A 27,389-nucleotide genomic window follows, 5' to 3' on the forward strand; every position below is an offset into this window, starting at 1 on the left:
AGACTGGAAGGTGGCCAATGTAATCCCAATATATAAAAAGGGCTCCAGAGGTGATACAGAAAACTACAGACTGGCGAGCCCAACTTCAATGCCAGGAAAAATTGTGGAAATCATTATAAAGAATATTACAGAACATATAAATAGACATGGTTTAGAACACAGCCAGCATGGATTTACCCAAGGGAAGTCTTGCCTCACAAATCTGCTACATTTTTTTGAAGGAGTGAATAAACATGTGGATAAAAGCGAACTGGAAGATGTGGTGTATTTGGATTTTCAGAAGGCGTTTGACAAAGTCCCTCATGATAGCCTTCTAAGAAAACTAAAAAGTCATGGGATAGGAGATGCCCTTTTGTGGATTGCAAACTGGTTAAAAAGACAGGAAACAGAGAACATGATTAAATGGTCAGTTTTCACAGTGGAAAAAGATAAACAGTGGAGTGCCTCAGGGATCTATACTTGGACCAGTGCTTTTTAATATATTTATAAATGATCTGGAAAGGGGTACAAAGAGTGAGGTTATCAAATTTGCAGATGACACAAAATTATTTAGAGTAGTTAAGTCACAAGCAGATTTTGATAAATTGCAGGAGGACCTTACGAAACTGGAATATTGGGCATCCATATGGCAGATGAAATATAATGTGGACAAGTGCAATGTAATGCATATAGGGAAAAATAGCCCATGCTGTAGTTACGCAATGTTAGATTCCATATTAGGCATTACCAACCAGGAAAAAGATCAAGGAGTCATAGTGGATAATACATTGAAATCATCGGCTCAGAGTGCTATGGCGATCAAAAAAGCAAACCGAATGTTAGGAATTATCAGAAAGGGAATGGTGAATAAAAGGGAGGATGTCTTAATGCCTCTGAATCGCTCCATTGTGAGACCGCACCTTGAATACTGTGTGAAATTCTGGTCACCACATCTCAAAAAAGATACAGTTGCACTGGAGAAAGTACAGAGAAGGGCGACCAAAATGATAAAGGGGATGGAACAGCTCCCCTATGAGGAAAGGCTAAAGAGGTTAGGGCTGTTCAGCTTGGATAAGAGACAGCTGAGGGGGGATATGATAAAGGTCTACAGAATCATGAAAGGTCTTGAATAGGTAAATATGAAACATTTCTTTTTTTAATTAATGCAAGGACTAGGTGGCACTCCATGAAGTCAGCAAGTAACACATTTAAAACAAATCACAGAAAATTCTTTTTCACTCAATGCACAATTAAGCTCGGGAATTCATTGCCAGGGGATGTGGATTTAAAAAAAAAGAATTGCATAAGTTCCTGGAGGAGAAGACCATAAACTGCTATTAATCAAGTTTGACTTAGGGAATAGCCAGTCCTTATTACCAGCATTAGTAGCATGGGATCCATTTAATGTTTGGGTTCTTGGCATGTCCTTGTGACTTGGATTGGCTGCTGTTGGAGACAGGATACTGGGCTTGATGAACCCTTGGTCTGACCCAGATACGCAACTTATGTTCTTATGTTTGCAGGTGCTCCTCGGCCTGAGAGCAATGCAGGCATGGGCTTGCCCCTCCCCAAAGTGCCTTGGAGTTGGCAAGACCGCTGCCTTTTGCACGCTCTGCCACTGCTTGGGCCAGATGTACATGAGAAGAACCCTATTTAGTATTCCTACCCCAAGTGCATTTTGGTCGAAGCTGGGAGGGAGCCATGCAGATGGAAATACGCCCACGATAGGTGTTCTTGAAAATGTACCTCAGCATCTCAGTGCTCAGTTGTTTATGGGGAAAGGAAATCTAGGAATCTGCCAAGAAACAGAGATCATAACTCTCAAAAGCTTTCCTGCACCTAAAGTCACCTTCCAGCTACACAGCACTGACTGACACCCCTTCTCTATAAACAAGGGCCAACGTCTACCCTCTAATGGCTGCTGAAACATATTCAAACTGAAACAGCAAAAAGCCCACTTGCACCCCCTATTTTCTTCCGTTCACTATGTAATATATACATGCGTTCACTGGTGACTAATAATTTGCTAGGGAGCCAACTGCTCAGCACAGATTGCTAATCCAGTCTAATTGACCCTAAGCTGCACACAATCTGAGGTTTTCCTTCTGCCTGTTCAACTGATTAGACTGAAGAATTTCCCATGTGCAGTTATAGACAGCAGTTTTCAATGCACAGGACAGCATAGAGGGTGTGCAAGAACAGCCCTGTGTCAGCTTTACAAAGGGCATCATTCCTCTCTCCAAAAACTCAATGACTCTGCTGTACTTTACTAGAGAAACTTGAGAAAAGGAAAGAACAAGGGGTTAAAGTTATGTCCTACTACCCAAACGTGGCTGTGAGATGCTTGTTAAATACTGCACTCAAAGGAAAAGAGGGGAGGCTGATGGAAAACTGACTCCTTAAAGGGCCAGCAGTGTGCTTGTTGGGCTGCCAAACTCCACAATGAGAGAGAGAGAGTCAGGTCCCTCCCTGAGTTCTGAACTTCCATCTCAATGAAGGCTGCTTCTGGTCCTGTTACAGGCAGAGAGCCTAAAGATGCCAGGAACATCGCTTATCACCAGAGGGCATCTCCTATCTGACTGGAGGTGAAATCTCTGATGCGGATTAGAGAAGCTGGTTTTCTCTTAGTGTGGGGTTGGGGTACTTGAAAGAAAACCACAGAGTACATAATAAGCTGGCCTCAAAAGTCCATATGGCAAGTAGGAATACACATCTTGTATTAATTACAAATTTAACTGTTAAAGCAGCAGTATTAGTTTCCACAAAAAAAAAAAGCAGTTTTTTGATAACTGATTTTTTTGTTTGGTCTTACTCGGTGTTCTCCTCTCTCTTTTATCCTAATATACTTTAATCCTGGTATTTTTACTGCTTTTTTGCAATACAAAGTATGCCCATTTAATTACAGACACATCTGCTTTAAAAATCCTTTCCACTCCCCAGCTTTCCTTTCAGCAGATCATGCTATGTTCCTGCTTTAGGTGCATCCATGTGATGCTTTCATTGGGGGCTTCTGATGAGAAACAGCACAGTAGTGCCCTAACTTATTTACCTTTGTAATGACAGGAGGAGCTAAGTATGAGAAAACATTCAAAACATTTTCTGTCATCAGATTCAAAAAAACAAATCCGAGTGAAAGGGGGTGGGGGGGGGGAGGAGAACTGAATGACCAACTGCCACTTCAGTCATCTAAAAGTATTTGGCTTACTATTAAAATTCTGTGAGAATCTCCCCTGCAAGTGACCTCAGCACCTGACGAGCAGGTGGAAAGCCATGTCACACCTTACCACATATACTGGGGCTTTCATTGGTTCATAATGGCCATGCAACTGTCAGTGAAATCAGAGGCAGCATGGTCAGAGAGACTCAAGAATGTGTGTGCATGTGTGCAATGTTAACTTCTCGCACTGCTTCAAGCCCAACTGCTCCCAGGGGCTCAGAACTTGCCAGAAATGTGTTTTGTGGTTTTTTTTTTTTATGAGCAACCTAAAGTCGACTATGTCATTGATATGGGGTGGGCGTTAGTATTCATGAAATCCTGTGCAACGTTTTCTCATACGCGGCACTGGACTCCCCCCTGCAGCCCATGGGCTGCAGTGTACGGAGGTGGACAAGCCCCACTACAAATCTTAACAGATTAAAAGAGAAGAGCGGTTACCTCCAAGCTAAGGGCAATCTGCCGGATGTACATCATGTTTAAGTCCTCCAGGATGCGCAGCTTGTCCCCCATCTCAAAGAACCTGTCCCTGGGAGCTTCCCGGGGAGCTCTGTCCGTTACCACCCCCTACACACACTTCCTTATGTCTGGTCTTGGGGGGGGGGGAGGGGTAGCAGGGTCCCGGGGCTCTTGTAATCCACGGTGGCTGCTCTCCCGCGGAGGCACGGTGGCTGCTCTGCCAGTCCCCGGCCAAGGGTTCAGTGTGCGGGATCCCATGTCCTTCCGGGCAGCACCTTCTCATCCATCCCTGTGCGCTCCCAGGGCACTGCCCACACTCGCTTCCCTCAGAGGTAGAGCTCCCCGGCTGCTCACCCACTCCCCCCGCCTCCTTTTCACCCCGAGCTAGTCCCAGACAACAGCTGTTTCCTGCTCCAGCCAAAATTCACAATCCTCTTCCCGCCGAGAAATTTTTTTTTTGGTTTTTTTTTTTTAATTTGCTGTTCAGATGTCCTCTAACAGCACTTGGGATCCCAGGGTCCTGGAGGCCCACGAGAGCATTCGCCGAATCCCGAGAGCTCTGCAGGCACATCCAAAAAATGTGAAACTCAGAATGGCCTCCCCTGGCTGTGGTGCTGCTGCTTCTGGGTCACGTCTGCTGGGCTGCCGGGCTTCCAGTGCACTGTTCCTCCAGCGGCTGCCTCTTCTCTCGCTCACGGGCTCTCCTTTTTTTCCATCCACAGATTCCTGCTCGGAGTGCGCCCGCGCTCCCAGCTGCAGATGAAAAAGGCTCTTTCATTCCTGCTCCAGTGTGGCTTTCACATTCTCCCTCCCACAGAACCAGCAGCTTGTAGGGAAAAGAAAAAGGGGAGTTAGGGGTGGACGCACACACATACAAGTATTGCACACACATACACACAGAGCTCTTAGTGCAGGGAGAGGGCTGGACACTAGGGCCCCAGTTACACACACACACACATTCTTTATTCAATCTCCCCACTGCAAAAGTAAGGCGAGTCCCTGAAGGTTTCCACAAGGGTTTTACCAAATTGCATCACATGGGGGTAACCAATCAAGGTGCATCTGACTTAGCTGACACACACAAAATATTGTGGTTCAAATGTCTGGCTGCAAACCCAGGAGGCAAGCAGGAAGAGATGGCACAGCGAGATTGAGAGAGAACCCAGGGAGGTACGAAATAAAATAACTGCTAATCTGAGTTTGCTTTTCCAGCACAGAAGGGCAGGTTCAGACCTGTCTCTTTTTCAAAGGAGACAAGGCTGATCCCCAGATGTCCGGCAGGCAAGGCAAATGGGCCTGCCCATTGCTGCTGGCACTGCAAAGAGGGTTGAGGGCAGGCTCCAGCACTCTCAGCGCAGCCACAAAGCCAAGGGCCGGCTCACCCCTGCCTTCTACAGCTTTCCATCTGGGATACTCCTGGGAATCATTCTTACAGCAAGATTAGGGATCAGTCTTTCTCCATCCAGTAGCCTTTTGCTTAGTAAGATTGAGCTGGATCCCAGTACCACACTATCAGCATGACCTGGTAACTGTGTAAACAGCAGCAGCAGCAGTAATAAAACAAAGGTGCCTAAACTGATCTGTGATGGGCGAGGACAAAACGGCCCATGCTGGGTTTAAGGCCCGCTAGTGTGGCGGGAGGTATGGACTTGTGCGTGCATGATGGACTCAGCGTGGGAGCCTCTCAGCTCAGGATGGTGTAAAATCCTGAGCCCTACAGGCCTGAGAGGATAAGAAAAGAAAGGAAGCTAGCTGATCCCCACAGAGCTCCAGCCCACAGCACCGGACTGCCACTGACCCATGCTGGCTCCAGCAATGCATCCCCAGTACCCTGAGAGTATCCAGTTTCTCCTCCTCCTCTCTTTCTCCCCTGGTCAACCCTGCAACAGACATTGCAGGGTCCCTCTTACCCTCCCAAGCTGCTTTGAAGATCACCTCTCCAACACACCCAGCCACAGTTATATCACAAACATACTTTTAGGGACTAAGCTTCACCACACCGACATTAAAAACACCTTCCCCATCTAGGAAGATGAAAATTGTGTAAGAGCCTTCGTGCCAGATTAAGGCACAAACTACCTTAGCTATAGTTTGGGGCCTCAGATTATGAGGAGTCTCTAAATACAAAAAAAAAAAAGTTTTAGAATAATGCTATGGGGCCTCTCAAACTTGACTTGACATAGCTCAGCATGTCTTAATCCGGCCCCAGAGAGCCTCTTTCCCCTCCACTCTGCAGCAGGGGAAGGGGGGGCAAGGTCAGTGGCCCCCTGCGGTGCTGGAATGGAAACTCTACCAGCCAACTCACTCAGACTTAAGAAACATTATTGTTATGACAATTTGTGCATGTGTGGGAGGACCAGAGTCAAACTCTTTGCACCTCAGTACATACATGTACACCCTCTTATTTACAGGTGGGCAAACTATGGCCTGCCTACTTCTTACCAGCATACCTGGGAATGCTCAGGATTTCACCCCGAGACTCAGGGAATTTGCATCAGTCGCAGGGTCTCGGGGGGGAAACACTAGAAATCTCAGGGCCTCTCTGTATACAGCTCAGCCCCTCCCCTTCCTCAGTAAACCTGCAGGGAACAGGAGAAGTGGGTGGAGCCTGGAGCAGACACTGCAAGCAGCATGTGGGGAGAAACTGGAGAGGGGCTGCAATGTACACAAAACTCAGTCTGCAGCTGTGATTCCAGGACATGGGAATAACTCAGCTAAGGGTAGAGTGAGGATGCAGAAGTCATGGAGCTGAGACTTATAGAGGGAGGGAATAAAGAGAGTCCTGGGGTGAGGGAGAGAGGAAGGGGAAGTAAGCTGGGTCATCTCAGAAGGGGCTATAGGTGATGGTGAGAGGTGGGAGAAAAAGAAAGTGTGGATTAATTGGGGGGGGGGGGGGGGGGACAGGGGAAGAGAGAAAGCTGATACATATTATCCCATTCCTTCCACCCTCTGCTAATCAACAGCAATCTCAGGGTGACCACAACTCAAAAACTCCCAGGTATGCTTACCAGTGGGGCATTATGTCCGGCCCGCCCTCACCAAAACTCTGGCTGTGCCAATAAGAACCAGTCTTCCCCCTCCTCGGCTGGCATGCACTTTCCTCTCCCCCCACCCCTGGCTCTGAGAAGGCCTCCATGGATCGTGCCCCCAGGCCGGGGGCTCAGTTCCTGCTCTCAGCAGCTGCCCGGCCAGCCCAAGTCCCGTTCCGTGGCTCCAGTCTCCTGCTGCTGGGGCTGCAGTGCGGATGCAGGGCTCTCTTTACTGCCAACGAAGATGGCGAACACAGAGTGAGTACCTTTATTCCTTCTTAGCCTTGGTGCTGTGCCTTTCCGGTTAGTGGCTGGCAGTACTTCAGGGACTGGCTGGAAGGTGCTGTAGTGGGTGGAGGGCGCTAATGGGAGGGAGGTCTTGCTCTGTCTCGGCAGCAGCAGGGTGACCTCTCCCAGACAGCCCAAACACTCAGGGCCTCAGCTTCCTTTGCTCAGTTGGAGATCTCGGAGTCATTTGGGAAGTATCTGCCACAAATCTGCTCTGGAGGGTGGGGGAGGATTAAGCTCCGGCCTAGCTAGCAGATGCTTCAGGGAGCCCCAGTGGTTTACTGTCTCCAGATGATCAAATCTTGTAAAGGCAGCTGAAATGACACTTTCAGCCTTCCTCCTGCGGCTCCTTTGAGGTATGGGGGCAAGAAAAAAACTTGGCTGTATAGTTGTATTTCTTGTCGGCGTTTTATTTGATGTTTAATGTAAAAGGGGTTTTTTTGTTGTTTTTTTTTTAATAATTGTATTTACATCTCTCCCCCCTGACGGGGTCTAATTAAACAACGGTGGGTCTTATTTTCTGTTTAGTTGTTTCTAAAATCTTTTTCTTTTATGGTTAAATTTCTTGCCATTGTTGGTGCTGCCTTGGTCCTCTCACTGTGCCATGCGGTTATGCTTGCCACAGTACCTGCCCCCGCCCCCGCTGGAATAGCTCCAAAGGCAACCCCCCACCTCAAGGAGCTCCAAAGGGGAACCCCCCTGGCCCCTGGAGCAGATGAGCACCAGGAAAGTGGCCCCGTTTTAAAAGAAAATGTTTGCCCATCCCTGGCCTCATTGTCCTGTCGGTCTTTCTCTGCCTCGGGCTCTCACATGCTGATACAGTCATTCTCCAGCTCCCTTCCTCTCACAAATTCCATTCCCTGCCCTCCCAACGGATTTCATTCCCATACAGGCTCCTTCTTTACCTCTTGCTTCCAGTTCTGGGTCTCTCGCTTCTCCTAGGCAATGCTGAATCAGGCCCTTTCAGTATCTTCTTGTGCAGCTGCATGCAGCCCTCTCTCTCTCTCTCCATGTGCTTTCAGGTTCTCATCTGGACACAACACTTTCCCCTCATACAGGAAGCTGCCTCCTGGACTCCCCCCTCCCCTCTCTTCCCTCCTCTCTCACATATGCACTGCAGAAAAAGCTTTCCTGCTTCCTGCCCCTGCTCTCCCACGCTACAGGGCCGCCTCCTGCGGCCGCTGCCAGCTGCTCGGTGCCCCTGGCTCTCCTCACAAAAACACACGCGGGTCTCAAATCCCGGAAAACCTGCAAGGCCACGGAGAGACTCTGGGCTTCAGAATCTCTCCTCCTTGTTGCAATACTAAATTAGCCCCCTGCCAGCCCCACTCTTCCAGAGCAGAGCCGGGGAGGCGTGATCCACCTGATCCTCAGCCTTGACAGGCTGCCAGGAAGCCGTCTGTTTAAAATCTGCTCGCCGGGAGTAATGAAGCATTGAAACTGAGAGGGAAGCAGACTCCCTCAGGAAAAGCCAAGGTGGTGGGCAGGAAACGGGACCCCCACTGAGCTCTCAGGCAACTTTCTTCAGCAAATGAGTTTTAAAGCCGGTTTCAAATCGGCTTGAAGCTGAAAGCAAACTTTTAGATTACTGTAAAATACACATCGGGAGGAGGAGCCTAGTGGTTAGAGCAGTGGCCCAAGAACCAGGGAAGCCGACCCTCCTGAACTTGGGCAAGTCGTATCGCCTTCCATTGCCCACGGCATAATACCATGGGAGGGGCAAAATATTGTGGGGACGGTCCCGCAATATTTTGCCCTGCCCTGGGAAAATAAATATCACAGTGGTATTGCCGTGTTATTTTTTATTGTGAAAAAACTCCAGGATAAAAAAAAAAAAAACCCAACAAGGCAGAGCCCGAAAAAAACACGTGATAGCGGCCCACTTCACATGGGGCCACCATCGTTTTAAAGGGCTGCGAGGCCTGAAAAATCCCCTCCCCACAAAGAGCCCAAGCTCCCCTCCTTCTTCGGGGTGGGGAGGGGAGTCAAGTGAGATTTCCGTCACTTCAAGAGGTGGCCCAGCAGGCCCTAACATTTAAAAAAATCTAAAGAATAATTGCACGGTAATGCCCTGTCTCCCTTCCCCTTGACTGAAAATCCCCTCACCTCAACCAAAGTCGCCTCCTTATCAAAAACTATCCCCCCAGTTCCATGCCCCCCTTGGCCCCCACCCCTCAACATACACCATAATCCCTGGTGTCTACTGGGGCCCCTCCCCCCCACTGGAAAATGGCATCAAGGCTAAGGAGCGCTCCGGGGCACCTCTCGACCACCAGGGCATCTTCTTTCAGGTGTGTGTGGGGGGGTCCAGGACCCCTTAGACCGCCAGGATCTTCTTTTCCATAAAAGGAGGGGTGGGGCCCCCACTACATATCAGGGATTATGGGGATGTGATTTTTAACATAGGGAGGGCATCTGGGAAGTGGGTGTGGCATTGCCACCCAAGGATATTTTTTTCTACTGTTTTTAGGCTACACTACCTGTAGAGGTGGCGAGGGTCTCACAACCCCTGGGGGGGGGGGGGGGTTAGGCTTATTGGGGAGGGGGTGTCTTTTTTTGGGTTGCATGGCCCTTGAAGAAGAATGGATTAACACTTACAGAGGTACCTGGAAACTCTTAGCCATACAGGAGGACCATAGCACAGTCATTCAGCAGCCAGGTTCTTTGGGTACTTGCCAGGTTCTTGTGGCCTGGATTGGCCACTGTTGGAAACAGGATGCTGGGCTTGATGGACCCTTGGTCTGACCCAGCATGGCAATTTCTTATGTTCTTAAGGGCAGGAAGCTGGATTCATCTGACTATTCTAAAGAAAAGGAAATTATCAGGTAAGTAGTAATTTCTCATTTCTTAGCTTCCAGACAGATGAATCCAGAACCAGTGGGATGTACCCAAGCTACTCCCGAACAAGGTGGGAGGCTGCCCGTGGTCCAGTCAAAACTGCATGTGCAAAGGCTGCATCGTCCCGGGCCTGCACATCTAGACAATAATACCTGGAAAAAGTGTGTAAGGAGGACCATGTTGCAGCTCGGCAAATGTTGACGAGAGACGACAATCTAACCTCTGCTCGTGACACTACCTGACCCCTAATGGAATGAGCCCCAACCTGAGTAGGCAACGGCTTTGCAGTAGCCACATACATAGCCGTGACCACCTCCTTAATCCAGCGAGCTATTGTAGCCCGAGAAGCTGGTTCGCCCTGTTTTCTTCCACCATGAAGGACAAACAGGCAATCCAGCTTTCGGAAAGGTTTAGAAACCTCCAGATACCTCACAACATGTCTCTTCACATTAAAGGAACACAAAAGGCGGTACTCCGCCACATCTCTTTCCTAATCCAAGGACGGTAAGAACAAGGACTGATTAAGTGAAAATCTAAGACCACTTTAGGCAAGAAGGAAGGAACAGCATACAGCTGTATCGCTCCTGAAGTCACCTGAAGAAACAGCTCCCGCAAGACAAGGTCTGCAGCTCAGAAATTCAATGCACAGAACATATTGCCACCAGAAACACCATTTTCAAGGTCAGTAACCACAAGGAAAGACTACGCAGCCGTCGAAAAGTAGGGCCTGCCAAGAAATACAACACCAGATTAAAACTCCATAAGGAAATGGTAACCACAAGGGAGGATGAAGATATTTCATTCCTCTTAAGAAATGGACCACATCTGGATGAGACGATAAGGATTCACCATTCACCCGACCCCTGAAACAAGCAAGAACCGCTACCTGTACCTTCAAGGAATTAAGGGCCAACCCTTTATTCAATCCATGTTGCAAAAATTCAAAATTGAGCGGGACCTTAACTGAATGAGGAAGCACTTTTCAATCTTCATACCAGGCCTCAAACACACGCCAAACACACACATAGGCTAAGGAAGTGGAGAACTTTCATATTCGTAGTAAGATGGCAATCACAATAGAAAATCCACGCTTCAACAAATCGAGTCCTCTCAAGGGCCATACAGTAAGACAAAACAGAGTCGGATCTTCGTGCAAGACAGAGGGGGGGAGTCTACCAGGAGTCTTCGCAGATCCACATATCATGGCCTCCTGGGCCCTCGCCCATGGCACCACGTCCAGGGTCACCGCCATCAAACCAAGTACCTGTAGATAGGACCACACTGTTGGGCATATAGCGTTACCAAGAGACGCACCTGTGACATCAACTTCTGAATACAGGCTTCCAACAGGAAAAGTTTGCCCTGCTTCGTGTCAGACTGAACACCCAGGTACTCCAATGATTGAGATGGCTGAAGACCGCTCTTTGTCAGGTTCACTACCCAACCAAGCTCCTGCTAAAAGGAAATCACCTTGCAGGTCACCAGGCAGCTGTCTTCCAGAGACTTGGCCCGAATCAACCAGTTGTCCAAATACGGGTGTTCTAGGATCCCATCCTTCCTCAAAGCTGCCGCCACCACCACCATAATTTTGGAAAAGTTCCTGGGAACGGTGGCCAGACCAAAGGGCAGCGCCTGAAACTGATAATGGTGCCCCAACACCGCGAAACGCAGAAAACATTGGAATTCCACTTGGATGGGAATATGAAGGTAGGCCTCAGACAGATCCAAGGAGGTCAGAAATTCCCCCTACTGCACGGCCATTATCACTGAGCACAAAGTTGCCATGCAGAAATGAGTCTCCCGCAAATGACAGCTGACCCCTTTGAGATCCAGGATGGGACAAAAGGAGTCCTCCTTCTTGGGCACAATGAAATAAATGGAATATCGCCCCATATTTTCTTGAGACATGGGTACTAGAACAACAGCCAGAGGAGTCTTGATAATGTACACTCCACCGCCTGCCTCTTCTGCAGGGAGCGGCAGGGACACCATGAACACGTCCCGAGGAACCCTGCGAAACTCATTTCCCTTTTCATATTTATTTATTTATTTATTTATTTATTTAAAGGATTTATATACCGGAGGTTCCTGTATAATATACATATCACCTCCAGGACCCATTGATCTGATGTGATCTCGACCCACCTCTGATCAGATGCATCCCCCTATCTCCTGTTCCCAGAGGTAGGTTGGCAAACTTTCATTGGGAGACTCGAGAGGATCCACTACCTGAGCCCATGCCTCGCTTGGGCTGTCTGGGATGAAAGAACTGAGACCTGCCAAAAGACCTAGGCCTCTGAAAGTTCACCCCTCTGTAACAATGAAACTGCTTGGAACCCCTGAGATGACCCCCTCTTACCAAAGGGCGAGGTAACTACTTCTTATCTTCCGGGAACAGGAGATTCGCCCCCACTTACTGGCCAGCTTCACCAACTCACTCCCAAACAAGAGCAAGCCTTTAAAGGGCAATTTCATAAGATTAGCTTTGGAGGTTGCATCTGTCAACCAATTTCTCAGCCATAACTGACGCTTGGCCACTATTACCGAAGCTACTCCTCTGGCCGAAGTGCGGACTAAATTACAGCCCGCATCCGCTAAAAAGGCAGTGGCAGGTTCCATAACCGCCCTGGAATTCACCTCAGAATCATCAACCTCCTGAGAGAGAAGCAAACGAGCGAGCCACCAGGGAATTACAGGAAGCTATCTGCAATGTCATTGCCACAGCTTCAAATGCTTGTTTAAGGACGGCCGCAATCCTTTTATCATGCACATCTTTCAAGGCTGCTCCTCCTTACATGGGGACAGTCGTCCGTTTAGATACGGCATAGACCAGCGCATCCACTTTCGGAAAATGCAGGCATCTCTCACTACTGGATCCAGGGGTTAGAGGCCTTCTAAGGTCCAACCCCCTTTAAAATTTGACTCCGGGGCATCCCACTCAAGATCAATCAGTTCTTGAATGGCCTCCATACCAGGGAGAAAACAAGAGGCTTTACGCAAAGAGATCAAAATAAGATTTTTCTTTAGCTCAGACATGTAATCAGCCCCAGGAACTCCCAGCATCTTCAATGTCTAGGAAATTATGGCCAGCAGTTCATCCCTATGAAAGAACCGCAACATAGTCCTATAAGGTTCCAGGCCCGGAGGAATTTCCCCATCCTTCATGGAGTCAGGATCTGCCTTATCATCAATGCCATTCTGATTCCTGTCCGAAACACCTGTCGCTCGAGGTGTACTTAGGCGCCTGAGGATCTGACCTGACTGGATTGAAGGGGGCTGAGGACTGTGCCTGAATAAAGGCTTATTTATAATCCTTGAAAAAATTCTACCCAAGAAAAGGCAGAAGGATCTATGCTAAACCCAGGAGGCGTTTGTGCGGCGCCCACTGAGCTGCCAGCCCCTGCTGAGGATCCAGTCAAAGGAGTTCCAAGTTCAGGTGTTCCTCCTGAAATATCCTTAACCAGGTCGTCATCAGGCTGGGAGGACCCAGGCTTAGTAAAATCAGTTGAAGATAATTCTCACTGAGCTTCTAAGCAGTGCTGGCACAAGTTAGAGGGCACTCCAGGCTGAGATGCCAGAATATGACAGGCAACACAGAGGGAAAGGTGCTTAGGTCTCTTAACCACCAGCGCCATTAGGCCATCAGTAAGCTTAACAGGTGACTGAAAATGTGCGTCCAGTCGAATTCCCACTGAAAATCTTTAGGGACACAAAATGTATGAGTCCCAAGTCTGTGCGCTTTAAAAACTAAGCGTACCGTCACCGCACAACAATAGGTAAGAGAATGCGCTCACAAAACAAACTGGGCACACAATTCGGATGCACAGTCAGATACACTTGTGCACCCCAACAAATCTGTAGAGGGCAGCTGAATGCACAGAAAAACGTGCGAAAATGCCGCCGCGGCCTACCATGCAGCACACCCAAAGAAGCCTAATAGCAGGGCCTAGCCCACCCGGGCTGCTCAACCCACCATGCTTCCCAGTTCCCCTAACCCCACGGGAGCGGGAACGAACGTCGGAACGGCACGCCGAGCACGGAGACTGGAGGAAGTCCTACACGAATCGCTCCACTCTGTCTCTGACTGCTTCTCCTTTTTTTTTTTTAAACTTACCTGAGCTCAGCCTTCCTAGGCGAGTACAGAGACGGTCTCTGGCTGCAGGGGGGAAGGCATATACTGTCACCGCCATGCTCAGATTCCTGCACCCACTGCTTTTTGGCTGCTTAAACAGCTAAGTCCACTCCAGCTGTAACCAGCTACTGGACCAAGGCACTCATCTGAGGAATTCTCAACTGAGGGAGGGACCATTAGGTATCACCGCAGGACAGCGGGGCAAATTAAATCTATACTTACTTCTCCTCTAAAATTGCAATAATCCCTAATAGGGAAATGCACGTCCACCATTTGCTCGAGATGGAGCATACTGGCAGGCTGTCGTCACTGCAGGCTGTCGTCACTGCAGAGCAAGCAGGCCTCTCTCAACTGTGAGGCCTGCTTGCTCTGTCTCCATCTGCTGGCAGAGGTGCATAACCCACTGGTTCTGGATTCATCTGTCTGGACACTACAAAATAATTATTTTACTTTCTAGCTATAATTATTCAAATTGCCCAAGCAATGCTATCTGGTTCTCAGCAAGGAACTGCTTCTCCTTACTCCCTCCCAAACAACACTGCAAATATTACTCCATTCCCTAAAACAACAATACAGCTCCTATTAGGAAAACAGAAAAAGCCAAGCAGCTACACAGAAACTACACCCTAGCACAGGGGTCGGGAACCCATGGCTCGCGAGCCAGATATGGCTCTTTTGAGGGCTGCATCTGGCTCGCAGACAAGTGTCGCCATACTTCGCGGTTCCCCGCTGACCCAGCTGCTCCCCGGTCCTCCGCCGCCCGGGCTTAAAATGCTGTCAGCCCGGGCGGAACGCGGCAGGACAGCTGGAGTCAGCGGCACCGGCGTGCTCTCTTCTCCTCCCCCCCCCCCCCGCGGCCCGGAAGAGGAAGTGGAGAGCATCGGGTGCCTGCGCGGGAAGAAGAGACCACACTAGCGTGGTCTCTTCTTCCGCGCAGGCACCCGATGCTCACCACTTCCTCTTCCGGGCCGCGGGGGGGAGGAGAAGAGAGCACGCCGACTGGAGTCATCCGGGTGCCTGCGCGGGAGTCATCGGGTGTCAGCCGGGTGCCAGCGCTGGAGTCATCGCGCAGGCACCCGATGCTCTCCACTTCCTCTTCCGGGCCGCGGGAAGAAGAGAGCACGCCGGTGCTCTCTTCTTCCCGCGGCCCGGAAGAGGAAGTGGAGAGCATCGGGTGCCTGCGCGGGAAGACCCGCGCAGGCACCCGGCTGACACCCGATGACTCCCGCGCAGGCACGCTAGTGTCCGACGGGAAGAAAACTGCAGCGCGGCTCGGAGGAAAATGAAAATCTTCAACCGCGGCCGATGGGACTCCGCCTTCGCCTCCGCGAGGGCTGAAAATGAAGGAGGTTAGCGTTGGGAGGTGGCTGCTGCTGCCGCGAGTTCCCGGGGGGGGGGGGGAGAGAGAGAGTGAATGAGCGAGCAAGCATGTGTGTTTGAGATCCTGTGTGTGTGAGTGAGAGATTGCATGTATGTGAATGATTGAGAGCCTGTATATGTGAAAGAGAGTATGTCTGTGATTGAGATCCTGCCTGTGAGAGAGAGAGAGAGCATGAATGTAAGTTTACCATTGGGAACCTGTATGTGTAAGTTTGTAATTGAAAACCTGTTTGTTTGAAAGAGTATGTGTGTATGATTGAGATCCTTTGTGTGTGAGAGAGATCATGTGTATGTATGATTAAGAGCCTGTGTGTATAAGTAAGAGAGAGATCATGTGTGTCTGTGTCTGATTGACAGCTGGTTTAGGTGATGGAGCATGTGAGTATGTGATTGAGAGCCTGTGTTTAAATGAGAGAGAGAGACCATGTGTGTCTGTGTGATTGAGAGCTGATTTAGGTGAGGGAGCATGTGAGTATGTGATTGAGAGCCTGTGTGTAAATGAGAGAAAGAGAGGACATGTTTGTAAGCATGTGAATGAGAGTCTGTGTGTGAGAGAAAAAGACAGCATGTATTTATGTGATTGAAAGCCTGTGTGTGTGTAAGCGTGAAAAGATAGACAGCATATGTGTAATTAAGAGCCTATATAAGTGAGAGAGAAAAAACATTTGTATATGTGAGTGACTGAGAGCATGTGTGTATAGGTGTGTCATTGAGAGCCAGTGTGAGAGAGAGCGCTGGTATGTGACTGAGAGAGGAGAAAGTTCCAAGCAAACCACCCCACCTCCTGCTAATTCAGAACAATCTCAGGACACCTGGATATCAAACGTTCCCAGGTATGCAGAGCAAAAAAAATTTTGTATCCTTATTATTTTTCATTACTGGATCTTTGTGTCTGCTATTTTGAAATATTTTGTTGGTATCTGGAAATGTTTTATATGAGTTTTTAATTATTGGATATTCCACTCATCAGCTGTTTCGAAATATGTTCTTTTTGTTAGTACAGTTTTACTGCTGATGATTTTATATTTCTTGATTTGTTTTATAAGGATGTGTGATGTTTCTTTTTTCCTTTGTTACACTGCAGACAGAGACTCTGGCTTGTTGCAGTTTCCAATTCAGTTTTTGTCTGCATGCTTCTTGTTATGCGTTTTGGTCTCTTTATTCTATGTTAGGTGAGGGACAGCACGTGATTCAGGTGAGGTTTTCTGCTGGCGTGTAGTTTCTGTGTAGGACTCTATAGCAGCCTGACTTGGTCCGTTTTCCTAATAGGAGATGTATTGGTGTCTTAAGGCCTGGTGTAATATTTTCAGAGACTTATTGTACTTTAAAAGTGTGATCTTACATAAAATGCACACATTTACTTGTATTTAGTTTTAAACATATTGTATGGCTCTCATGGAATTACATTTTAAAATATGTGGCGTTTATGGCTCTCTCAGCCAAAAAGGTTCCTGACCCCTGCCCTAGCAGAATACCTGACCTCAGTCACATATATAGAACCAGACAAACCCTCATCAAATACAGAGTAAAGAGACCATAATCTAGAAACAAAAAAGTGCAGACAAAAATTGAACAGGCAACCACAAGCCAGAATCTGTATGCAGTGCAGCAATGGATAAACAGAAACATCACCATTCCTCATAAAATACCAACAATGCAATCAAGAAACATAAAACATCAATCAACAGTAAAACCATGCAAATAAAAAGAATATTTTAAAACAGGTGATGAATATCATATAAAAATGTTCCCAAATTCTCCAATGTAACCCTTTGTCCGGGGAGTTCAGTTTCCGGAGGGCACACAAACTAATTTTCTATTTCTGGGATTGCTTCAACTAGCGTTCTCTCTTTGTCCCAAAGGGTGGGTCCTTTCTATGGGGGAAAGCTTAAGTTTATGGCCCAGGTGGTGGTGGGTTTCTAGCTCCTTCTTCCTGTAATGTTGTTCCTGGGATGAACAAGCAGGACAAGGCACTGGGTGTTCAAATTAAAACTTTACTGATTCTTTTAAAGTTAAATCAAAGTCCAATGTATCCAAATGTATGAGATTACAACTATCTGACTTACAGATGTTAATCTTCCTCTGAGTATGTGTCCTTTCTCTTAGGTTCCTGGGGTTGAGTGAAGCACTTATGCTTTAAGTGCAGGGCTGGTACGACCATTAGACGGGACTAAGCAGCCGCCTAGGGTGGCGTCAACAGGCAGGGGACTGCCGGGGCATGCAAGGGCACCATTTTCAAAAACGTGAAACAAGGGGCAACAGCAGTCAAGGAGTACTTGAGAGAGAGTACTGTACAGAGTGCCCATTTAGAGTGAGTTGGGGCGGTGGTGTTACATTGGTCTGCCTAGAGTGCCACAGACCCTTGCACCAGCCGTGTTTAAGTGCATAAGCTGTCCCAAGGGGCCAGGGAAACCTTACTTGTAGGGGGAATCCCCTTAGAACCGGCAAAATCCTACCTGAGCCCAATAGTTCAATCGCGGTCATCCAGCCTGTGTCATGTTCCTTTTGGGAGGAGATCCTGTGGAGGGTCTCCATGATCTTGGTCTTTCTTTATGAATTTCAGTGGTCTGTGACTTCTCTGACGGAAAAGTCTGTGGAGAATGGGAAACTGTCTGTCCCAGCGCTGTTTCCCCAGTGAGGAGGGGGTGGATCAAAAAACCTCCCCACAAAACAAAATGGGAATAACCTTCTCATTTTCCAGACATCTCTCTGTGGCTGATGTTATGCTGTCACTGGTGCTTGCCTCTTCTAGGAAGTAGTAAAAGGCTCACGGGTCTCCAGCCCTTGTCCTTTGGGTCTGGGAGGTTGCCTTCTCCAAAAGGGTTCAAGGTTTAAAGAACAATCCTAATCTCAAAAACAGGATACGCTCTAGCCATCAAAAATCCCATGGTCAGCGCTGTCACTGGTGCTTGCCTCCCTAAGGCGTGGAGGGATGGCTCACAGGTCTTCAGCCCCTGGTGCCAGTATTAGAGATGTTCCTCTCCAAGGAAGCCAAAGTTTTCCCCAGAATGAAAATCCCAAAAGGAATCCAGCAAAAATCTCTCTCTCATCCAAAAATGAGGCAGGACTTCTCAGACAGGGGATTCCCCTCAGATTTGTACTGAGGAGAATCTCCTCAAAAAAAAAAAAAAATCCTTAAATTGGGTTAGGGAGCCAACTTAGAAGGGGAACAGAAAGGAGCTACTTGCCTCTCCAAGGCTAACCATAAAATGACCACACCGAACTCACTGATCACCTCACTAAGTACCGTGCGACATCCAATCACAGCCCTCCATGCTGGGAGAGGCTAAAAAGGAATGGAAGTCTCACTGAGCTGTTATTTTTGTGATAAAGGACCTAGCTCCATCTGGTGGCAGACTAGGGGGATTGCCACACCAATAGAATATTTCAAAACAGCAGGCACATCAAACACCATTCAGTAATTAAAACTAATTAGAATTTTTAAAAAAATTCCCCACTCTCCATACCTGGGAACTTCTGATTTCCAGTTACCCCGAGATTGTTGTGAACTTGTGTGGGGAAGGTAGGGGGACGTAGAAACGTACTCCTGTCTCTCATATACACACATACACGCTCTCTCTCTCTCTCTCTCTCACACTCCCTTCCTCTCTGAAGGGCTGACACAGTGATGCCGGCCCTGCACAGGGGTGGAGGGATGGCCCATGGGGCCTCGGCTTCACAGCACGGCTAAGGAGATATAGCTGGGGCCAAAGGCAATGGAGCTGGAGGAGGCAGTCCACTCCCCTTCCACATAAAACAAGAAACGCCGCCCCCCCTCCCCGTGGATGTGCATGGGATATGTACTCCGCTTTGAAGTGGCTGACCAGTCAAGAAAGGCAGAGGGGTCGCCACTTTTAACTGAATCTCTTTTGCTGAAAGTTTCCTTTTAGGAAGGAAAGGCTTTAAAGAACGGGGCTTACTTAAATTCCATTTTAGAAACAGCAGCCTCCTCACAGTTTATTCCCAGTAGAAAATGTGTGTATCAATTTTTATAAGTATGCAAAGTCCAAACACATTACCTAAACAAAACCATACTGAAAACGCACTCGTAATTCTGCAATTTTTTTTTTTTTAAAGCTAGCTGCTTTACATAATCTTTCAACTTGCCTTGCAGTAATAAAAGCTTGGATGTTACCTAATTTGTTAAGGATGAAGTCATCAAAAACAGAAATGATTCATCTCTCTAAGTCAGATTTGTCTAAAATAGAGAGATTTGTAATGGCCGAATGGGAAGCAGGTACGAAATCTAGGCGTATTCCTGGATGAAAGAATGAGTTTACTACCACATATTCAATCTGTGGTTAGCTCATGTTTTTCACATTTAAGAATTATTAGACAACTGAGACTATTTCTTGAAAAGAAAGGTCTTAAGGCATTCCTGGTTCTTGTTTTCTACCACTACAGAACCGCTCTCCTCAATGGCCTCCCGAAAAGGTGCTTAAAACAGTCTACAGCAGATACAGAATATGCACCAGCCCGAATAATTGCTTCCAGTACGGGGTTTTCCTATCCTAGAATCACTGCACAGGTTACTGATTAGACGTCGGGTGAAGTTTACAATTCTCTGCTTAATATTCAAGGCGATAAGAAGAAACGGTGCACTGTACCTAACGGATAAATTAAGATGGTGCGCACCTGGACAAACTTTATGGTCCTGACAAGCAGCTTATTTTATTTTCCCCTCCAAACCTGCACTGGAGGCAGCACATCGGACAACTACTATAGCAGTGTGCCGATGGAACCCACTGTCACTAGAGGCTAGAATGACCTTAGATGATATGCAAGGCTAGTTAAGACTACTCTAATTAGGGGGAGGGGCATTTAATAGCCTATAATATAGCTTATCTGATTAACAGCCCATAATATAATCTGTGTAATTATAATTGTTACTTAGTCTGATCTCTGTTCACATATGGATTGCTATTACTATAAAGGACAGTTCTTGGTAGGATTTCAAATATGAAGACCTGGAGGGGTAGCTGATGTCTATTGGTCATTGCAGTTATAGGAGGGCTCATTATTCATTTGAATCATATGCTCTGTTTTTTGACTTTCAACTTAGAGGGATAAGTTCTGGCCCTGTTTCCTAGGTTTAATACTGTACCATTGGTTTTGAATTTTATTTTTTTTTTGTAACCTATGTTAGGGTTATGCACGCCTGGATGTGTTGCATGTCTAGAAATTTTCTTACTGCTATGTTTTTATTTAATGTGGCTAGTTATGTTTGTGGAACAGTCCAAGGTCTGGGATGTATATGATTACACCTACCTTTGTCTGGATGTTGTCTTGTTTTTTTGGTTTGTTAACTTTGATGTATTTTAGTATAACTCATTTAAACAGTTGAGCATTGAGTAAGAAATTTAATAAAATAAATAAGTGATGGGGCTTGTTTCATTGTTTACTGCATGATAATGGTGTATGTGCATGTTTATTCAGTTCTATGCAAACGAAAAATAAATAATAGCACTATTATAAAATAACCAACACATTCAATCTATTCCTTAGTCTAGAAAAATACTGAATAAATGTTAGATTTATCCAACAAAAGTGTGGGTCTTCTGCAATTGAGTGTCTTTGCTCATGTTGCCTCTCTGTCTTAAACCTTGCCTCTGCAAACATTTACTGACCTGTAGTCTCTACGAATATATAAAGCTGATGAGAAAATGGTAACAAGGGGGATTTAATTCAGCATTTTCAATTCTCGCTTTCAGAGAAACTTCCCTAGGAGTTTTCTGCAAGATTGCTCGCAACAGGGTCCAGGTGCTAGACCCTAATATCGGGAGACTCCAGAACCCTTAGCAATCCCTACCTAAAGCACAAGCATTCACTCAGCTACCAACACTTCCTCTTTATCTAGAGAGCAATCTCCCTCTTGCCTGGTTCAGTGAAAGTCCTTTCCTGTGGCCTAAGAGTTCCATCCTCCAATGCAGTTTTATAGGGAGCTGGAACATTCACTCTCCCCTGCCCCATCCCAGCTTCTGTCATAATATGACAAGAGAGAATTGCACTCGTATGCCAAGTATGATCTCAATCGCTCGGATTTACTGCCAGTGCTCTTCTCAATGCTTGCACTGTACCAGAGAAACCCTCCTTCTGGAGCTGGTAAGCTGAAATGCATGCAGGCAACATTGAGGTGCGCTTGGAAGCTTTTAATCAGGCTAGCAGAGCCTAAGGTTATTAGAACTATTTCTGTATCTTTCTGCCACATTTTCCTGGTCTCCAGTTTCATCTCTTGTAGCTGGTGCTTGATGATCTTCTGTCTCCCCATGCATAGTACGGAATAGTCACTTGGTACTGACACTTCTATCAGCAGTGCTGTTCTCCTTTATCACAACATCCAGTTTCCTGGCACTGAGCTATCAGTTGGTATAGGAAGGTCCCATATGACCGCAGCTCCTTCACTCTGTACGGTCTTGTCGGGGGTCATGATCCCAGTGTTTCCTTGGTACCGGGACGTTCTAGAGTTTGCACAATTTCCAATGGATGAGTCATGCTCCTTACTGTGCTTCTCGGTATGCAAGCCATCTGATATCAGCACATCACACTGTTAAAAAATGTTCACTTTTTTTCCAGATTTTTTTTTTTATATTCTATGATCTTTCAAATGTTCACTCACAAGTGAGAGGGCAACAGGACATATTGCAATAATTCCCCAAAACATGAAGAAAATAACTTCAAAGTAAAAGTTATTTTTGTTACTGAAGATAAAGCATAAAGTTATGATTTAGGAGCATGATCCTAGACTCCAACATCAATTTGGGGATTTCTCAGACTGCAAGCCTATAAACCCTATCCTGTTATACCTCTGAAGGTTTTAATAGTAATCAATAATGTGTTTTGATGTAGTCAGATTTCAGCTGGTTAGGTTGAATGCTACTTCAAGCAGCAGTCTTATTTAAAAAAACATTTTTTTTTTATAACTCTGGACATTTGATGCCAACAAAATCATTAAGATCCTCTTACTTCTCTGATTTTTTTTTACTTTCATTGCTGAGAAGACAGGAAGTTTTTGAAACTTCTCCCAAAGTATTAGCTATCCCCATTATTATGAATCTAAGGGAGCTCTTCTCTGTCAAACTTCATCAGAAGCCCTATGCAAACATCCCACTCCTACATGTGAAATCACGAATAGCTGAAGAGGGGATGCAGGAAAAGAAATATTTAGTATGACAGCAACAAAAGGGTGCACAACTTTTATTTTAAAAAACACAGGAAGCAAAATATGTAGTTTAGGATAAGAAAGACCTGGGATTAAGACTGCTAAAGGACACAACAGAGTCAATAAACAGCCAAATGAACACTTCGACGGTCACTAGCTAATCCTGCTGTTTTAGAAGAACTAAGACCATTCTTAGCGTAGCACGTTTGGATCCTGACTGGCTGTACAGAGTAGGCTTTAACTGCCAGGAGTGGCCCACATCCAACATTCTAGCGCCACCAATCACTATCCTACTACCCAATCCCCCGCCCTCCCCCCGAAGAATACTTGCTGTCAGGAAATCTCCACAAGCCCTCAGCAGAAAATTCACTTCAGAGCTTTTTCTTTTCCCACAAAAGTCAAAACCTACCAGAGCACAATTTCCTCAAGCGACGCTGCAGGAGCCGCCATGCAGGCACACCGTAAACAATCCCACTTTCACATGTACCCCGGCCGTGGAACCTCCTAGAGCAGTGGCTCCCAAACTGGTCCAGGAGGGGACCCCCCCCCCCCAGCCAGTCGGGTTTTCAGGCTATCCACAATGAATATGAATGCGATAACATTTGCATGCACTGCCTGCAGAGCATGCAGTTTGTATCCCCTGCATATTCATCTGCCGTCCCAAAGACTGTGAACACCACGACTGGTACGGTACGTGTATCCCAGCAGTGGAACCTGCCCTAGGGAGAAAAATCAAAGCCTCTCTCAAATCAAATCATATTTGACACACAACTTCCGCATGCACCCAACCACCAGAACCTTCTAGAAAGAGAACCATCAAGCCTCCTCCCTCATCCAGTCTCCCACACATCTTTCTGCCTTCCACGTGTATTCTATCTCAAAAACCTTCTAAAATGAGAAGCACTGTGAAAGCTCTACCTCCTCCTCCTCCTAGGCCCTGTCCCTTACACCTTCCACATGCACATACCAGGAGGCACGGGGAGTCAGCTTTTCAAAATGATTGGGGGTGCTCTACTTAACACAATTACCTCGCTTTAGCAACAGCGAAAGGAGTTTGTTCAATATCGGGGGTGCTCAAGCATTCACTGAACCCATGCAGCTGGCACCCATACCAGGAGGTGCATCTATCTAATGGGGATTCTGACATGAGAGCTGCACCCCTCCCCACTGGAGTTGTGCATGGAATTTCATAACTTCTCCTCTCGTCTCTAGGAACACTAGGCTCTGTAGTCAGAAGCCCCCCGCTTCCATTTCCATATTGAGATGTGGAATAGGAGATGGGCTAGAGAAGCTGAGGCAGCCTAGGCTGGGCAGGAATGCTCCTCTGTGAGCTATTTCCAGCTTCAGCACAGGACAAAGAGTCGCCTGTCCCTGCCACCACATTAGCTGTCTATTGGAGAACTAAGGAAAAGACACTAACCTAAGGCTCAGATTGCTATAATAATTGGTCACTTTGGAAGGCAGCAAAGCCAGCATAAACATTCTTATTTTGGCCTTGCACATCCTGAACAAAAACCTGACCATATTAAAGCGAGTGCGCAGCTGTGTGAAGAGCTATTACAGGATCCTGTGCTGGAGGAAAAAGTACCAATTAAAAAAAAAATATATAGTAGAGTAAGTTTCAGGTGTCTCCTGCGATCTGTGCTCCTGACTGGCCTTGGCAATGACCTCTCCAGAGCCCTGCCTAGAGAAGCTGGATGGGGGGTGGGCGGGTCAGAAATGCCCTGGGGAAAGCCAGAACGTGACCTTCAGGTCCTTACCCTGGAAACAGTCTTCTAATCTTATTTTTTTTTTATCAAACATTTTACCTGCTATTTTGGATATAAACACTGAAATCTGATGGCAGATAAAGACTACAGGGGCCTTCTAAACTGCCCATTTCCACTCCCTGCTGCAGAACACAGGCCCCCCACCCTGCGCTTGACTCGTGCCTTCCTGAACTCCACTACTATTTCTACCCTGGCAACCAACCCTGGGAGGCTGCGTCAGGCACTCGCCACACTTTCTGTTTAGACTCTGCTGCCCACCCTGGGGCATTTCCATTCTTTTGTACAAGCTGTTGGCAAAAAAACTAAAAATAAATCCATGCTTCATGCATGCAGAATGACGGGGGGGGGGGGCATGGAAAACGATTACATCTGCATCTGTCAGGGCCTACTAGAGAGTGAAAGTGTTCAGTGGAGATATCGGGGTTACCGCCTGGCTCCATGTTTTCAGGACAGCCTGATTCAGCCCCACTTTTATCCTCGCTGAATGAACGGACCTGTGAAGTAACGATTTCCCCGAATAAAGAAGGTGTGCAGTGGGATAAACCGGAACTGATCAGCCCGGTCTTGAAATGAATAAAGAAGCCAGCCGACAATCCCATGCATAAGGAAATGGGGGCTGATGTCTCGGTGGGGGGGGGGGGGCAGGTCCTTCATCGCGGAGACGCGCCGGCCCATATTTCGAAGTTCTTCGTCGGGGCGACGGCCCTCGCCTGGAGAATCAAGCAGCGGACCTTGCACGTACCTCTTATAAACGCGGAGGTGGCCGAGGCGGGGCAGAAGAAATTCGCAAGCTTTCAGCTGCCAATGGGGCCTACCTTCCTCTCCTTGGTCTCTGGCGCCCCCTGCGGGCGCAGACCTAGAACCAAAGGACTTTTGAGCCTTTCGCTTTGCGATGCGTCTGGCACAGTTCTGCAGAGGCCGGGGGGCAGGGGGGGGGGCAGATTGCCCATCAAACAAACTCTGCATCTTCCGGCCAAGAAAGCCCGAGAAGGGCCACAAGGGGATGAAGAGAAGCTCGGGCCACCCAACCCATAACTGCAAAGGGCTCGGGAGCCTTCTTCAAAACAGAAGTATGAAAGGTGACCGCTTTTGAATGCCTGCTGTTTGGCTAGCGAGGACTGGCACTGCCTTGCTTGTGCTGCCCGCTGGGACTACTAAAAGCAGTTCTTTGACCGCAAGATCTTCCTCCGTGCTCAGCTCACAGCTCACGCACACAATCCAGCAAAAAGCTGGCAAGACTGCACCACGACTGTTTTATTACCGGATTATACCGGTTACAGAACAAGCAGCCTGACATTCCTAATCCACCTTCTCCGTGAGGAAACTGAGCGTGTAATTGGGGTGTGCAACCACAAACTCTCAATGGACATAAGAGAGAAATTATAAACAGCCCTTTCCTTCTGTTTTTGTTGTTGTTTCAAGTAAGGAAACATAGTGTAACGATCCACATACTGGCGGGCAGCAAACCGCAGGACCGATTTAAGGCAAAACTCTGGGAGTAGCTGTAGATGCGTACATAGACATCTTTGCAGGCTCATACCAAACCGGACAACTCTCGTAACCAAAGAGAAGGGGGAAAAGGGAGTCAGATCTAATGCCGGAAACCTGTATTTAATGCTACAGACTGCTCACGTTCCAGATGCCCACCCTGATCAGTTACTGCCACTTTCAGAAGATACCACCAATATGCTACTTCTCTGGTAAGAGGGCCGTGGCCAATGGGTGGCACACGGCAGGCACATCCTTGAGAGAGGCGGAGGCTGAGCTGTCGGCTGGCATATGGTGGCAGACCGGTTATTGGTGAAAGGGATGAAGAGCTTGAGGGGAGGGGGGTTAAGTCTAGCTACAGCAGCACGATTTGGTAAAAAGGTTGCCATATTTATACAGCTGCTCATCACCTTTTAATAGCTGGAATGACAGTGCCTATCTCCCTTGCCCCCACTCTCTGTTTCTTTGTGCTTAAACATGTCTGCTTGAGACTGTGAATGTTTCTGCTGTTCTTCCTGGCCTAGTCCTCCTGCAGCAGCTCCCTTCTCCATGGGACTCACCCCATAGGTACCTTTATTTATTGTTTGGATGGATTCTCCTCCCTGTGCTCAGCTTTGCTCCTGGATCCTGCCCTACACCTCTATCTGGGGTCGGCTCTGGGGTCGGCTATCAGGGCCATGTAAAGAAGTACAGTAACAATACTTGTTCCAAACAGAAGGCAACTCCTGCAGGTCACGGCAGCTTTTCTTGGCACAAGGTAAAAATGATCCAGAGGTGATACGGCACACGAGTTTTCAAGGCCACACAGGTGACACTGGAAGATGGGACCGATCTTGAATGTTTGAGCAGATCATCCTCCTTGAATAATTCTAAAGCAGGTTCCACAAAACTAGGTCGCAACCTGCAGAGAGTCCAGGACCGAGAGTGCTCTGCATGTCCCAATCTCATTTCAGGTTGAGATGTACCCCCCTCTCCTAGTGGTTCATTATTCCAGCACTGCTGGTAAACTGTTGGTTTAGCTACACAGCCCATGCAGTTCTTGGCTTCTTATTAAAGAGAAAATGATAAGGAGGGAAAAAGGGAGAGGCTCTGGAAAGGGGAATTGCATCATGCTAGGTAGATGACTATGTGTGTGTGTGTGTGTGAGCTTAATCTGGGCTGGTTACTGCCAGGAATCCTCGGAAGGGAAAGTCTACAGGCAGAGAATGAAGCTATTGTTCCCCCTGTAGGGAAGAGAAGTGGTGCCCGGAGCGGTAGCCCAAAGGTACAGGGTGTATCTGATTTCGGGGGGGATGGTGAGAAGCGAGCCCTTGTCTTACATCTCCATTTCATTCCTCTCCTCCCTTTTTTTTTTTGGCCCCGTTTGCCTTCTCTGTTCGTCTCTGGCCTCCAGCCCACTTAGAACACATTACTAGGCCCACAAACCCATCAAGCTGAGAGGAGACTACAGGGGCTAAAATATGATCTATTACTTGTACCTAACAAATACTTGTTTTGCCAGCTTTAGTGAACTTACCTTCCCAGTCTACACTCAGGTGTCCCCCACCCCCTTTGCCTGAGAGATACAGATTACCTTTTCCAAAGAAACCAACTGCAGTATCAAGTGGTGAGCCCAGGTGAGGCATATTAAGGCATTATTTAGAAAGCAAAGTTT

At 47.4% G+C, this 27,389-nt stretch overlaps 1 protein-coding gene across 4 annotated transcripts in view; it reads right to left on the reverse strand.

The window, feature by feature from the left end:
- RTKN (rhotekin) overlaps positions 1-27,389 on the reverse strand; it is a 161,733-nt gene that overhangs the window by 95,552 nt on the left and 38,792 nt on the right. The window contains exons 1-2 of one of the 4 annotated variants that reach the window (XM_029595496.1): positions 7,875-8,025; positions 3,635-4,478 (exon numbers count right to left, since the gene is read on the reverse strand). The exons of 2 other annotated variants lie outside the window; for them this stretch is intronic. In XM_029595496.1, the coding sequence (XP_029451356.1) occupies positions 3,635-3,706 (72 nt within the window). In that variant the 5' untranslated portion in view covers positions 3,707-4,478; positions 7,875-8,025. Of the gene's footprint in view, positions 1-3,634; positions 4,479-7,874; positions 8,026-27,389 lie in introns of those variants that run through there. One more of the 4 variants, XM_029595504.1, reaches the window with a different exon arrangement.

Source organism: Rhinatrema bivittatum, chromosome 1, assembly GCF_901001135.1.
Source record: "Rhinatrema bivittatum chromosome 1, aRhiBiv1.1, whole genome shotgun sequence".
Taxonomy (NCBI): domain Eukaryota; kingdom Metazoa; phylum Chordata; class Amphibia; order Gymnophiona; family Rhinatrematidae; genus Rhinatrema; species Rhinatrema bivittatum.